The sequence below is a fragment of the Mesocricetus auratus genome, unplaced genomic scaffold (genome assembly GCF_017639785.1).
Source record: "Mesocricetus auratus isolate SY011 unplaced genomic scaffold, BCM_Maur_2.0 Super-Scaffold_100676, whole genome shotgun sequence".
Lineage (NCBI taxonomy): Eukaryota > Metazoa > Chordata > Mammalia > Rodentia > Cricetidae > Mesocricetus > Mesocricetus auratus.
This window is the reverse complement of record NW_024429266.1, coordinates 183,486,992-183,502,743: the sequence shown is the minus strand read 5'-3', so window position 1 is coordinate 183,502,743 and position 15,752 is coordinate 183,486,992. Positions and strand designations below refer to the sequence as shown.

Sequence of the window (15,752 nt, the reverse complement as noted above, 5' to 3'; positions counted from 1 at the left end):
CCTAAGGGGTACCCAGGTACTCACACAGTGTGGGCAGCTCCACTTGCCCTCGGGGGCCTTCTCCATGTCTGGGTCCAGGCACACCATATGGTAGGCTCGGGGACAGGTATCACACAGGATGATCTCACCGCCTTGCTGGCACACCTCGCAATAGTCCTGGTGGTCTGTCTCATAACCATCCACAGCAGTCACCTCCTCCTCGCCTGGGCAAGGAAGAGGGAAAGCCCAATTATTAGAACAAAACCACCTCCCCCCCAACCCTTATCTCCTAAGGGAGATTCTTCCCTGGCCATTCCCACCTTGTCCCATTCCCACCAAAGTACAGAAAAGAAACACACCTTTCTTTTTCTTTTTAGCAGTCCGGAGTTTCTTGCGGCTCCGACTACTTCGGCTGGTAGAGCCATCCGAAACAGAGTAGCTATTGATGCTGGCATCATCGAAATCAGATTCCACATCTAAGTCATCATCCTCACTCTGGAGAAAAAAATGAGACAAGAACAAGGTTAAAAGCCTAGGCCTAGGAAAGAATGGTGAAAAAGGCCAGCAAGAATTACATAGAAGGAGCTTAGTCACACCTGCCTAAGGCAATATAGTACCCCACATTCTTATGTACCTGACAGAAGCTCCCTCCTTCCCCAGGGGTATGAACCAGGCTCTCACCGAAGATCTCTTCCGCTTGGAGCCAAAGCCTCCCAGCTTGATTTTCAGAGGAGCAACTTTCTTGGGCTTGGGCTTCTTCGCATCAGGCACTCGTGGGCTGCCTTTGGGTTTCCTCCGAGCATTGGGACCTAAAGTCAGGGCACACCCAAATGTGCATCACAAGGCAAGTGACAAGAGAACAAAGTCTTCACCTAAACTTTGCTCTAACCTGCTTTGTCTTCTAAACCTGAGGTTCACTCCTACCTCCGGCTGCCTACCTCAGGGGTATTACAGCATTCCTATGCTGCTTTTTGACTTCCCAAGCCCACTCTGAACTCTTCATTAAATTCCATCTCACCTTTGCCCTCCTTGGTCTTGGCCTTGCGGATAGGCACCTCCACAGGGGGAGGGGGAGGTGCAACTTCAGTAGCAGTCACCATGCTCTCCACCACAGCCACAGCCGCTGCAGCTGCAGCCGCCACTGAGGCTCCAGAGCTGCCCTTGAAGGGGTTGTTGGTGCTGAACTCCCTCCATTTCGCACCCAAGACCATCATCATCTTGGAGACAGCAATCTTGGGGTTTTTAGCAGCAATTAGGGGTCTGGTAGAGAAATGAAAAAATAAATAAGAAAGATGGCCATGTATAAAAATAAAAGAGAAAAGGAAACAAGAAATTCTAGAAGGAATCTCCTCCCTTTCCACTCCCTAAGATCCTCCTTCACTTACCGGACAAACTGACTGAAGGCCTTGTAATTGGTGAGAGTACGGTAGTCTTCCTCTGAGAACACATGGTCAATGTCTTCCATGCCCCAGTCTTCCAAAAGCTGGGCAGATGATTTCGGTTCCTGAAACAGAGAACACAGTCAAGAACCTGCCTCCTACTGCTCACACTTGCTAAGAGAATATGAGTTGAAACTATGGCTTGCAAGAGCAGGGTAAAGAGAGCTAAGAGAAAATGATCAAAACTATATGGAGAGATTGTGTTCTGAAGGGCAGGAATGTATCTGGGAACAAAGGTCAGAGGAGAGGGCAGCGGTCTTTACAGGACAGAGATCTCACACCTTTGAATCATCGTCATCATCCTCCTCTTCTTCCTCCTCCTTCCTCTTGGACTTGCTCTTCTTCTCCTTCTTAGGTCCGAGCTTCTTCTTCTTCTTCTTGCCAGGAGTGTAGTCGCTGCCCTCACTGTCTGAGCGCAGAGCCACCTCTTCCTCCTCCTCCACAAACTCTGGCCCCTCCCCAGAGCTGTCCCCCAGCTGCCGGCATAAGAGTAAACGCTGGAGCAGGGAAGGGGGAAGAGGGAGACAGACACACATGCTACACACATGCTCACCTCAGGACAGTCCTGAGGCTCATCCCAGGACCTGACCCACAGCTCCAGAAGGAGAAAAAACCCTCAGGCTTACAACCGTTCTTGGAGCACCTCCTTCTTCCTTCCTCTCACTCCCCAGAACATTCAGTCACCCACTCACCTCCTTTTTTTGGCGCTTGCTCTTAGGGATTTTAGGGTCTCGAGGTTTCTTAGGCTTTTTCTTCTTCTTGAGTTTTGGAGTCTCTGCTTCTGATAAATCCTCTTCTGGGTCGTCTTCATTTTCTACATACATTTGGCAAAGTGTGACAGACGGAGAAAAAGAGCAATGGCAAAAAGTCAGGACGTAGTGCAGAGGGGGTCAGTCTGTCTTTCCACACCTCTGCTTCCAGACTCTCCTGAAGAGAACTGCTATACTACATGGAAGGGAGCTGATACCCAGTACAAAAACACACAAAGAGCTAGGTATCCCTGAAACAGGCAGCTAGGCTAGAGCAGGCCCACCTCGGGCAGCTGTCCAGGCCCCTACCTCCTCTCCTCAGCACTCCAGTCACCTTCAGCTGTGTGGTAAATGGAGCTAGCTGCCTGGATTGCAGCAAGTAAGAGAACTGGATCCGGGTCTCCTACAAGTGGCCACCAAACAGCCCATAAGACTGTAAGGTGAGGAAAGCCTAACCAGAGGCACTCAACACAAACTCAATCCTCACCACACCGCCCCAGATCAAACACCAGGTCTAAGAAATCACACCCTTATCAAACCCCTTCAGGATTACCACTGCTCAGAACCACCAGAACCTCCCCAGTCCCAGATTCAGCTTGCAGTTCAACTTCATGCCCACTCCCAGTTTCCTTCCTCCATCTCTAGTCCCACTGTTTCTTTCCAGCTTTCTCCTGGGTCAGGCGACTCTTCTCCCTAGGGGCCTGGAATCAGCCCAGCTGTCACCATCTCCCCTTCCCAACCCCCCTCCCATCTGGCTCCACCTCCTTCCCTGGCTAGAAGCACACAAAGCCTGGGTAACACTGGGCTCCTGGGCAAGGGTAGGTAGAAAGGGCAAAGGGAGAAGGCTAGGAGGCAGCTTTCTTTGTACCAGACGTACACTGGCTCCCAGTTCCCTCCTCCCTCTCCTCCATCTCTTCCCAAGCCACCCCCGCCCAAGAAGGGGGGAGTAGGAAAGGGAGGAGAGAGAAGGGAGTGCCTCACCCACTGAAGAGAAGGAAAATGGCTCCTGACCGCGGAAGCCAGCCCAGGGCACCCAGTGCCAACATGAGACAGGCAGGAAGTGGCAGGGAGGGGTGGAGCTGACACAGTGCACACAGCAAAGAGTACCCTCAAAGAAAACTTCTCAAATTATTACCTGCCCTAGGTCCAAAGCCAGTGATCTCTCCTACCTACTCAAGGATGACACAGTTTGTAGGAGGTCACCCTAATGTTCCAGGCAAGCAAGCCAAGACAGTATGAAGAGCAATACTATCTCAGGGACTGCGTTACTCACTCAACCATCATTTTTCTAAAACATTACAATGAAGATTTAACAAGGGCTCAGTGGAGGTTATCAAACTATATGACCTTCTTCCCTTGAAGGTATCCAAAAGCTTTAGCTTGAGGAATGGAGCCCACAACCAGTCTCAAAGCTCAGCTCCCTAATCATCCAACAAGAATCTTATCCAACATATGGAAATCATGTCCAGACCCCCAAAAAGCAGCAGGACCAAGAAAACAATGGCAAACATCATGAGCTCATGAGCCCAAAAGTAGCCCTGAAATGACTCCAGTTCTGCCTTGCGAAGTCAGACAGGCCCTAAGGTTGTGCAGGCACCAGAGGCCTCCCATTTTCACCCATCCCAGTATCGAGTCAGCTTAGAAGACCCTCGTTCCCAAACAGTCATTTTCTTAAAGGCTTCTTCCCCATAACCCTTACAGTACCCTCAGTCAGCTGCATTTCCCGTCTCCATCCTTGCCGACAGAGCCAAGTGAGGTAGGGCAAACACATGGAGGCAAAGTATCGCCTGCCTTTCCATCCATACACGCCTCAAACTCCTCAGGCATCACACGCTGAAATGGCAGGCAACACATTGCAGGAGACAGAGAGGAGGATTTGGGAAAGGGGAAAACCGGGTCATGCTATATATACTGGGGCAGAGTTCACACTGAGAGTCTGCGTGCTCACACTCAACTTGGGAGGGAAGTCCTAGACCAGAGGGATAACAGAAGGAAGGCTGAGCTGAGGACCAGCACTGGTGGAGAGCACTACTCATGCTGCCCCTCTCAAGGAATATGAAGGAAAGTAAGCCCTCTTCCTTACACCACCACCAACCCATAAAGGCACAGAAATCTGCAGCCTTACATCTCAGTGATGACATGCACATCTAAGTCCCTTATCCCAGTGGCCAAAGATATCAGCTCTCTTAAATGGCCTTGAACTGAAGTAAATAATTCCAAATTAGAAGAGATCACATTTGCTGAGAAGTGGTGTCACAAGCCTTCAATCCCAGTACTCATGAGGCAGGCAGATCTCTGTGAGTTGGAGGATAGCCTGATCTACAGAGTGAGTTCCAGGACAACCAGGATTACAGAGAAGCCCTGTCTCAAAAAGAAAGAAGGAACGAAGGAAGGAAGGCAAATTTAATTAAAAAGCATTTCTTCGGGATACCTCAAAATCCAGTTGGATCTAAGGAAAAGGCAGAAGTGAAAACCATGTCATAAAAAATAAAAACAGGCCTGGCCATGGTGGTGCATGAATTTAATCCCAGCACTCGGGAGGCACAGGCAATTGGATCTCTGTGAGTTCAAGGCCAGCCTGATCTACAAAGCAGATGCCAGGACAGCCAGGACTGTTACACAGAAAAACCACAAAACAAACAAAAAGCCAAGACCACCAGATAGCAGAACGGGGAAGAGAGGATAAAGGAAAGCACTGGTGGGGAAGGGCTTGCTTTCTCTAACTTAAACTCTAATTTTTTAAGTGACCAGGGAGTCAATTAACCAATAGGTGTCTTAACGAAGGGGCTCTGAATAAGGAGACAAGAGGAAGTTATCCACTTATAAGCATGACATCAACCATCACTTGAGAACAGGCACTCAGGCAAGCTGATATCTATACGGGTTTGGCCAGTCCAAGGAGCCACCCCAAAACACTGATAGTGCAAACCCTAACACACCCACCCAAACACCTCGCCACCAATCCAGAGCCCAAACTACTTCAGAGTGGCCGAAGCCTCTAGGAAGGAGGCCAGGATTATGTCCACCCCAGGGGAAAAGGAGTCCCTTCCTTCCCTCTGCCTCTCCTTACTCGGTTACTGCATCCTCCTAGTCCCCCCATCCCTTCCCCATTCAAAAAATTCCAATAATCTGCCTAGCTAAAAGTTCTCTAGATCCGATAAGGAGCGAGATTCAAACTTCGCACTCATGAAACTGCGCAGAAAACCGGTAACTTATCACAAGCTAAAAATAATCGGACAGAGAGCAACCAACACTCCCACTTTCTTTTCCCAAGAACAACCGCGGGATCCCAAATGCCTGGCAGGGCTCCTACAACAGACATCTCAAAGCACCCCACCGTGTCACCGGAGTCTCCAGGAGTCCCAGCCACCTGCATTCCTAAGAACCTGCACGAGGTGATGCCTGCTAACCCAGAGAGCTCCCTCAACTGGGAACTGCGGAGTATTCCAGACAGCCTTGAGTGCAGCCCGATTACATCTGGGTCCGCGGTGCCCGAGAGGCACATGGCGTCCACCTCCCCCCTCCGCACACCCCCCCCCCAACACACAAGAGCTCCGCAGAGGAGAACCACTCCCTTCGGATGCCCTCCACCCTGGGCTCTGCACCTAGGAGGCGAGCAGCACGCCCAGCCTCACTCAGGTCTCTAGGAAAGATCAAACACTTCCTGCCCTGGGCGCTCTGGGAAGACGTTACCTGGATGGGGTGGGGGCAGGCTGTTGTTCAGAAGTGCATCCATGTCCTCCTCCTCACTGCCCGCTGAGCAGGGGGACGGGGAGCCCAGGCCCGACGCCATCCCCTTCCGCTCCCCGGCCAGGGAATCGGCCCAGCTGCTCCTGCCTGCGGCCTGGGGCCCTCGACACTGGCCCGAGTCACTGTGCGGGGGAGGGGGGAGAACAGTGAGTGACGCGCAGTCCCCCTCCCCCACTCGCTCTTTCCGCCCCCCGGGCCCTGCCACCCTCGCCGAGCACCCGAACCACTCAGGCTGAACTTAGTTCCACACTCCTCGGGGACAGCCCGTGAGCCGGCTCCCCAGCAGGAGCCCCCAAGAAGAGGGAGCGATGCCCCCGAGGTCAGGCTGGTGCACGGTGGGGTGGCGACGAGCTGGGCTAGAGCGAACCGGGAGAGACCGAGCAGGGGTCCGAGCGGCGAGGCGCGGCGGGGGCCAGGGGAGGCGGCCGGTGCTCGGGGACACAAGGTCACTTGGGAGGGGGGGCGCCTCTCTGGGCCCGGGGAGGGGCCAGTCCCCAGACAGGGCAGCTCTCCAAAGGCTGTCCTCCGGGACAACTCAGGTTCTCTTCCGGAACGGCGGGGACCAGGGGGCGTGGAGGCTCGGGCGCTCCAGGGTCCCAAGGAGTCGGGACGCGGGCGGAGAGCTGGCTCCCACCGGGAAGGGGGCCGGGCCACGTGTCCCGGGGGGCTAGCGAGGAAAGGGCGAGGGGCGGGCGCCCGGCATTGTGGGAGGCCGAGCCCGGGAGACGGGCGCGGGGAGCACGACTCCCTCAGGGCAGGGCGACGCCGGGGGGCAACCCGAACGCCTCACGGGCGGAGGAAAAGGGTCGGCTCCCCGGCCAGGGCACGGCCCGCCGGCCCCGGGACGCCCGAGGGAGGGACAGGTGAAAGGATGACCCTCAAGATGTTGTCGGGCCGGGAGAGACGTCTCCCCCGGAGCCTCGCGCTCTCCTCACCCTAGAGCCGCCTCAGGTCGCGCTGGGTCTCGCCGGTGTCACTCCCGCTCCGGCTCCTCCTCACCGCGGCCGAAGGGGGGAAAATGGCTCCGGCTCCGGCGTCGCCTCTTAAAGGGCCCGAAACACCGGCCGGGAAATCCCACCGCACAGGCCCCGCCCCCCCACGGACAGCCCATAATAACCTCAACCAACTCCAACCCCCCCTCCACTACCGCCACCCTCCTCCCTAGGTCTCCCGGGCAACCCCCGCCCCCTCGTCGCTCAGGCAACCATTGGCCACGCCCCCGTCGAGCGCGCGCGCGCGTCACCCGGGCAACCGCCCACCTCCTGGCCATCCCATAATACACACGGACACCCCACATACACACACCCCGCCCCCAACACTCCATGCACATATATGCCCGGGGGCTACTGACATATATTGCGGACCTTTTCAAACTAAACCTGCTCCCCACCTCAGATATCCCATAATAACCACTCTTTGCCAACTTCTTCACTCTTGGCTCTACTGCTAACATCCCATAATAACTCCTTACCCCTCCCTCCCCTTGGCCATCCCATAATAAGCACCCCTCCCATCACTTCAGCCTCATATCCCATAATACTCAACCCCATCCCCCACTAACATCCCATAATAACCACCCTTCATCCACCCCCAGTTTGATATCCCATGATTGTCAGAAACTCACCCACCCCACTCTACAACGGACACTCGGCCTCCTCCCACACACATCCCGTAATAATCAGTCTCCCACTTTCTACACTGATATCCCATAATAGCCAACCCCCCAGAGCTGCCCCCAGTCCCGGCACACCAGGGCGTTCTGGGTGTTGTAGGTTCGCATCCCCAGCCCCAGCCTCCCTGGCCTCTCCTAGCTCCAAGGCCCAGACATCACACTCCTCCCTACCGAGGAGACACCGCTGGTGGCCAGCAGCTCTGCGGTCACCTCGCAGAGGACGGGCGTCTAAACGTCCTCTCCCCTAACACTGGGGAAATGTCCCACCGGTTCACTCCATCTGTTCCGGCATCCCTAATTACAAGAAGCCCATGATACCATAACACTCCCAACACAACCCAGTGCACATCCCATAATATGTCTGCTGCACTCCACCACCTCACACAGGTCTTCTGGCCAGACATCCCATAATATTCACTACCTCCCCCATCTCTAGAAGTTGTCAATCTCTTCCAACACCCGAGAGCAGAGGGTGTGGCAAACTTCTAACTGCCCTGTCCCCGCCCCCATTAGCACACACCTTATTCCCTTTCTGGGCAAAAGGAGTACTCTGGCCAGAAGTGTCTCAGTGTCCAGGACCTTGGGCTCCCTAGCTCACCGTCTGCAGACACTCAGGAACAGAGAGCCAACCTAGAGCCCCATCAATCCACGTCTATCTTAGATGCTTCCCTCCCACTCTGAAAGTTTGTGTAAAATCAAACAAGTAATATATAGACTAGATGAAAAACTTGCATGAACTTTAACTGACCCAGAGCATCGCATGCTAATTATAAACCCCCATCCAAAACTGTTTCTCAGCATTCCAGCCATCCTCCCCACTGCCTCTCTCCAGCCCAGGCAGCCCCTGTGGTGGCTGTCCCGTCATCACCACATGAGTGCCTTGCCCTCTCTCTGCTCCCCATTACCCACACTCATGCTCATTCAACATTCCTTTGCAGAGAACTCAGCAAGGTACAGAGAGCTGGCAGGAGGACTAAGAAGGCAAGGAAAGACACAGGTGCCTTCCCACAGGAAACAAACAGCTGGGAATGGTGTCATATGCCTGTAATCCCAGCACTCAGAAGGCAGAGAATCAAGAGCTTAAGGCCATCCTTTGCTACTTAGTGAATTCAAGGCCAGCCTGGGCTTCAGTAGAACCCAGTCTCAAATAAATAAACATTATTAGCAGCACCCATGCTCTAACCAACCAGGCTGACAGGGCACCAATAAATAATTTTAAAAGAAGCATTAAACTACCAAAGAAACCATGATACAATATGAAAATAGCTGGTCCTGCCATAGAGAACTGAACAAATCCTAACTGCTCTCTAAGAGAGATCACAACCCCCATAGAGATCTGGGGAGGTGGTCCCTCCAGGACTGCGGTTCTCAACCTTCCTAATGCTGGGACCCTTTAATACAGTTCCTCATGTTGTGGTAACTCCCAGCCATAAAATTATTTTCATTGCTAGTTCATAACTGTAATTTCACTCCAATTATGAACATAATGTAAGTATCTGTGTTTTCTGATGGTCTTAGGTGACCCTGTGAAAGTGTCATTCACACTCCCCAAAGGGGTCACTACCCACAGGTTGAGAACCACTGATCTAGAGCGATTACCAGAGAAGGGGTTGTCAAGATAATCTCCTGCAGGGCCTGACGATGCACGCCTTCAGACCCTTCACTCTTGAGGCAAAGACAAGAAGATCCTCAGTTTGGAGCCATTCTGGGCTAAATCAGAGACTGTCTCAAAACAGAAACAAAGATACTACCTAGAGCTGGAGTTGTCACTAGTAAAGTTCTTGTCTAGGACATGCAATGCCCCTAGTTTGATCCACAGCACAGGAGGATATTGAGGAGCAGAAGAGGCCTCAGGAGAGAGGAGAAAAGAGAATGATAATCTCCTGGCTGGTCCCTACATGCTAAGGGATTTTGAACGGTAAGCAGCATCCACCCAGTCAGTGTTCCTAATGCTGAAATTCTGTAACATTGTCATGTTTCCTTGAAACACATCTGTGCCACAGTTGCTACTCTCATTTTTTCACTTGTCTGCTTGGGTTATTTTGTTTTTGGTGTGTGTGTGTGTGTGTGTGTGTGTGTGTGTGTGTGTGTGTGTGTGTGTGGAGAAGGAGGAGGAGGAGAAGGAGGAGGTTAGAGGGGTATTATCTGATCCCCTAGAGCTGGAGTTACAGGCACTTCTAAGCTGCCTGAGGTAGGTGCTAGGAATTGAACTCCCGTCCTCTGCAAGAACAGCATGTCTCTTAACCACTGAGTCATCTCTCAAGCCCATTAAACCATTTTGTCTGTTTTCCAAGACAGGTTTCTCTGTGTAGCCCTGGCTGTCCTAGGACTCGCTCTGTAGACCAGGCTGGCCTCAAACTCAGAGATCCATCCACCTACTTCTGCCTTCTGAATGCTGGGACTACAGATGCTCAACACCACATCCAGCTGCCCTTTTGTTTTTTGTTTTTGTTTTTTTAGATAGGTTCTCTCTTTCAGTCTGACCTCAGATTATCATCTTCCATCCTCCTGCTCTGTTTCCCAAATCCTAGGGTTACAAGAATTAGAGGTGGGGACCACTACACAAAGCTTTAAAAAACAAACAAACATGTCTAGGAGTATTTTTGCCTGCACATACACCCATGTACCATGTTAGTGCCAGAGGAGGGCACCAGATCCTTTGGAACTGGAGTAACAGGTGGTTGTAAACTACCATATGCATGCCGGGAGTGGAACCCCTTCAGCCATCTCTCCAGCTCCTACCTTGATTCTTGAATACCAAATTCGGTTCATGTTCAATGTCCTACATTTTTTTTTAGTCAATCCCCAGTTATATATCCTGAAGCCTCATAATACTATCAATTTGTTCCCATCCTCATTTTGTAGGGACCCTATTTTCCACTTCACGAACAAATAAACAAACAAATAAATAAATAAAGGCATGGCGTAGTAGAGGGTGTTGACAACAGCTCTTGGGAAGCAGAAGCAAGTTAGTCTCTGTCAGTGAAAACCAATATCCCAACGTTACTGCCTCACTTTCTCTTTCTTTAAGCCAGACATGTCTCCCTCTGCTCTAACCTGCTTGTTTCAGGAAGGCCAAAGACCTGTGGAAGCTGGACGGGTTGAAAAGGAACCAGAATTTCCTTACAGGAAGAGGACTTCCTGATCCAAAGTGAATTGTAGGGTCTTCATGCTCTCTCTTATGTTGCTCATCTCACCTCTCCAGAGAGAGGGCCCCAACAGCTAACACTCTCCCGTGAAATTCAAAGCACCAAATTCATGAGTGCTGAAGAAGCAGGGAAGACTTTACTCAGAAAAATGACAGTCTCCTTACTCCCAAACAGATTATCAGTGATGCTGGACGTGCCTTCCCATCTAATCCTGTGAGTGTAACCATGAGCCCTCCATAGTGAAGTATTAGGTCAAACAGGGCATGATGGGAGAAACCTTTAACCCCAGCACTCAACAGACAGGTGGACCTCTGAGTTAGAGGCTAATTTCTAGGCCAGCCAGAGAGACATCCAATCATTTTTGAAGTTCATTATTTCTTTTTCCAAAACTAAGCTGAACTCTTTGGACTACCCTCTGGCTGTGCTTACTGTGGTCTATTGTCCATTCTCTCCATCCCTCAGGCTTCCATAGTCTTCCTCATTCAAGCTTCTATTTATTTATTTATTATGCATACAGTATTCTACTTGCATATATATGCCAGAAGAGGGAACCAGACCACATTCCAGATGGTTGTGAGCCACAAAGTGGTTGCTGGGAATTGAACTCGGGACCTCTAGAAGAGCAGTCAGGGCTCTTAACCTCTGAGCCATCTCTCCAGTCCCTGTTTTTTGTTTTTTGGGGTTGTTGTTGTTGAGACAGGGTTTCTCCGTGTAGCCCTGGCTGTCCTGGAACTTACTCTGTAGACCAAGCTAGCCTTCAAACTCAAGAGATCTGCCTGCCTCTGCCTCTGCCTCCTGAATGCTGGGATTAAAGTTGTGAGCCACCACTGACGGGCTAGAATATGGCTCATTTAAGACACTATAATGTAGGTATTCCTCCTTTCAGGAAAGCTGTTCCTTCCTACACAGTTCTGCTGGATACCTTATTAGGTCCTCTTCTATCCCCAATTTCTTCCATCAAGCATGTCTCTGGGTCTCAAATTCAGTTGTGTAATAAGTATCTCCAACTTCCCAGATCCGACCTCTCCTGTGTACACCACATCACCACAGTGATGGGTGAATGTAAACTAGGGAGGGTTTACAAGTAGGTGGTCACAGCCTCTTGCTTGTGGTCTATCACACTGGCATCCTTCATCGACCACACCTACTCCGCCTCTGCAGATTCCAACCTCTTATCCCTGTGTCCCTCCCACTTCCCACCTCTCCCTGATACCAGCACAAGAAGGTTCAAACCCCTCGCCATCTGACTGGAGGAGGTAGTGTCTTGGTAGTCCTTTTTTTTTTTTTTGGGTTTTTCGAGACAGGGTTTCTCTGTGGCTTTGGAGACTGTCCTGGAACTCGCTTGGTAGACCAGGCTGGTCTCAAACTCACAGAGATCAGCCTGCCTCTGCCTCCCGAGTGCTGGGATTAAAGGCGTGTGCCACCAACGCCCGGCTCATCTTTTTGTTTAATCTTGCTTTTTAGATTTTATTTTACGTGTATGAGTGTTTGCTTGCATATATGTATGTGCACCATGTATGTGCCCAGTATGGGAAGAGAACAGAAGATGGCATCAGAGCCCCTGGGACTGGAGTTATGGTCAGTTGTGAGCCACCCCCAGGGTGCCGAGAACTGAACCCCGAGCATCTACAAGAGCAGTTTCTTGGCTGCTGAGGCGTATCTCCACCTCCACCCCATCTTCTCGAGTGCCAGGGGGTTAGCGTGCGTGCGTTTTTGTGCTGCTTCTGTGGTCCTCATGCGTCTGTACCTCGCACTCCCTTCTCTGCCCCACGCTCACCTCCTTGATCAGTTATAAATAGGCTACTGACATGATTGGCCCACAGAGACTAAGGATGGCATAATCTCCCAATGAATGCACCCAAGGGGCAGCCTCTCTAGCCAGTTATCTAGAACTCTGTTTCCACCCTATGGTTTACAAGAACCCTGAGGAGGGCATCCTAGAGTTTTAAACATACCATCCACGGTTCTTCTCCTCACACCTCTGCTTTGGGTGGATGGAGAAACTGCTCAGAGATCCCAGGGGCTAGTTCTGCACTGACAGAAAGAGGATTTATGAAGACTAGATAACCAGATAGCTAGACAGGCTGGCTGCACCCCATGTGGGGCTTGGGGAGTGACATGTGTCCCTCGGGAACCCACCCGGTCTCTACTTTTTCAGTGATCATCTTTCTGTGATCGTCCCCAGGCTAGAGGAGGCACAGGTGGAAGGGAGTACTTGAGCCACCTAGCCGGGTAGCTCTTCCAGCACGGCACCAGATCTGCAACCCCCAAGATATGAAGAGGACCCAGGTGTCCTAGGCTTTGGCTCGATGGAGCCTGCCCCTGGGGCCTCTTCCAACAGCTGTCACCAAAGAAACCTCTCCAGCCAGTTACTCCTGCCAGGCCTTAGGTCTGGCTCCTCGGCTCACCCCACCCTCGCCAGCTCCTTCCCTCCCTCTTCCTTCCTTTCCTCCCCCCTCCCTGTCCTCCCCAGTGCTTTACCTACCCAGGACAGCCCCACCCAGCTGTGCTGGGTCCATCCCATAATAATTCTCCTCCCTAGCCCCCACCCCTCCCAGAAGAGAGGCGGCCATCCCATAATAGCCACCCACAAGAGACATTCCGCGGTGACCGCCCCCTCCCTGCAGAGCTGCTGGGAGCAGCCATCCCATAATAGCCGGCCGCCTGTTTTACTGGTTACGGCTGTGGAGGGAGGTGGAGAGGAAATGGAGGGGCGGGGGAGGGGAGAGCCAAGGGCCCCCACTTTGGGGAAAAGGAGAGTGACATAAGAATTTGGGGTCAAAGGTGACATGCAGGTGGGAACCCCTGACTACCACAACCTTGCTGTGAGGCTTCCTCCCCACCATCCAGGAGTTACATTTTCCCCTCCGCAGGCCGGAGGTGGCTGCTAGACCGGGGGGGGATGCCTAGCACGGGCCGAGGTGCCCAGTGCGGAGGGGGTGTGGCTGCGTGGGGGAAGTGTGTAGGGAGATGGATTTCAGGTGTTCCCGTTGGGCTTTTGGAGGAAGGCTGACCTTACAGCGGGGAGAGAGTGAGGGGTGAGCTGGTGGGGGGGTTGGAGAAGAGCTCCTCAGGCCCTCCCAATTCTGCACCACCATCCCATAATAATCCCCAGCCCCCTTCCCCCTCCCACACACGACATCCCATAATATCTTCTGGAGAAGCAGTCCCCGCAGTAGGTACAAAGAGCTATCCCATAATAAGCTCCCCCACCCCCACTCGTCACCCCCCAACTTGCCCCCCCCCTCAGTCACATGCAGCCGGTGCCATCCCCCGCTGCTCCCCCCTCTGGCCACCGAAGGCCTTGCCAGCCCATAATACTCTTGCCTCTGGTCGCAGGAGGCCTCCAGCCCATAATACTCCCTTCCACCACCACCCCCCTTCCCGCCCCGCACCCCTTCCTCCCGCCTCCAGTTGGAGCCGGGCCTCACCAGCCCATAATATTCCCCAGTCTCCAAAGGCTGTTCCAGCCCATAATACTCTCCCTGTCTCCTAAGGCCTCTCCATCCCATAATACTGCCAGACGCCTGACCTGTGGGCCAAACCCCAGCCCGCTCCACACATGGAGGCTGTGTCAGCGCCGCTGGTCGCCCTCGCTGTCCCTCCTCCCCGGGTCGGAGCTCTCCCTCCGGGCAGGCGCTGCCCTGGGGCCACGGCCCCTCTGCCAGCCCCACCCTGTGCCTGCCCGGCCCTTACTTCCCCCAACCTTCCCTGGCCTTCCTCCACCGCGGACTCTCCAGTCTGTCTACCCCTCTGCACTTCTCCACCTCCATAGCAGCCCCCAGGATTGGACATCAGCTCATGGGGAGAGAGTGCCCCCAGAGGGCAGTGGGCCAGTTACTGCCCCAAGGCGGCCTGCTTGACCCAGCACCATGGAAACGTGCCCTGCCTGCCTATTGCTAGTTCCCCTGACTCTACTTCTGCTCAGTAGCAGGGCTCATCTGGGCCATGCACCTGGAGTCCTGGCTGTCGTTCAGAAGAGCACGGCCAGCAACCCCAAAGCCCTCCATAAGACCTCGAAGGAAGGAGCTCCCATTTGCGGGATTTCTAAAGTGCCTTTCAAATTCCCTTGGCCCTCAACCTCCCAGTAAGTAGAGCCTGTTTCCACCCGTGAAATGGGGCTCACAGAGGGTAACTGGTTAATGTCACAACGCTAGGAAGTGACCGCTGAAATTAACTAGCCAGGTTTGTTTGATTCCAAAGTCCCGGAAGCCTTTGGTTTTCCCTAAACCCAGTAGGAGAAACTTCCCTTTCCAGTTCTTTAAGAGCTCTGGAAGGCGGCTTGAGACACATGTCCTAGCTTCCGGCCTGTCTCTAGGGCCTACTGAAAGAGCAGAAAGGCCCACGTGAGGTTTACCTCTCTCCTTCCCATCTTCACGAACTCCAGCTGACAACCCTTGCAGGGCTTTTCTGTGAGTGAATGCAAGGCCAGAGGGAAGCAGATCTGCCATCCCCCCTGCTGAGCTGGTGGGTGTAAGAGTACCGACTGTCAGAGTGTCGCAGACTTGGGAGAGGGGCCTGGTCAACTGCAGGAAGCCTAAGCCATTCTGCAGGCCACTGACGGTTCTGTGGGGTGTGTTTGGGGGGCAACACACTTGGAGACCTGAATGAGTTCAGGTCTCAGCCCTCCCTCAGCCGCACGGTGTCTGGCCCCAAGTGTAGCGTGAGGGGTCAGGGGACTCGGACGGTGAAGGAAGATGTGGAGAGAGCAGTGCAGATAATGAGTCAGCTTCAGGGAGGGCCGGGAAGAGCTAGGTGGTTTATGTGAAGAGGGAGGGAAGAGGGGAAGGAAACCAAGGGTGGATGTGTGACAAAGCCTCCTGGGAAAATGTAACACCCACCCCAGATACGGAGCCACGGACAGAACAGAGTGGGGATACCACCGCAGTCCAGCGTGGTAAGCCACTGAGTTTTGTTGGGGTTTCTTAGAGGAGCTCATCACCAAGGCCACCCCAGCATGGGTGACAGCTCACAAAGCGGGGACCTGGAGCTCACTGCACAGTCTGCAGGCCGC

General features: G+C 53.0%; 1 protein-coding gene across 7 annotated transcripts in view; it reads right to left on the bottom strand.

The window, feature by feature from the left end:
• Positions 1-7,002, bottom strand: part of Chd4 (chromodomain helicase DNA binding protein 4) — a 38,407-nt gene extending 31,405 nt beyond the window's left edge. For 4 of the 7 annotated variants that reach the window (XM_040739246.1, XM_040739247.1, XM_040739248.1 and 1 more), the window contains exons 1-9: positions 6,853-7,002; positions 5,861-6,039; positions 2,111-2,232; positions 1,700-1,915; positions 1,365-1,483; positions 998-1,239; positions 661-788; positions 339-474; positions 25-203 (exon numbers count right to left, since the gene is read on the bottom strand). In XM_040739246.1, coding sequence (XP_040595180.1) covers positions 25-203; positions 339-474; positions 661-788; positions 998-1,239; positions 1,365-1,483; positions 1,700-1,915; positions 2,111-2,232; positions 5,861-5,960 — 1,242 coding nt within the window. In that variant the 5' untranslated portion in view covers positions 5,961-6,039; positions 6,853-7,002. The remainder of the gene's footprint in view (positions 1-24; positions 204-338; positions 475-660; positions 789-997; positions 1,240-1,364; positions 1,484-1,699; positions 1,916-2,110; positions 2,233-5,860; positions 6,040-6,852) is intronic. The other 3 variants (XM_040739250.1, XM_040739251.1, XM_040739252.1) reach the window with 2 other exon arrangements.
• Positions 7,003-15,752: the final 8,750 nt, after the last annotated feature.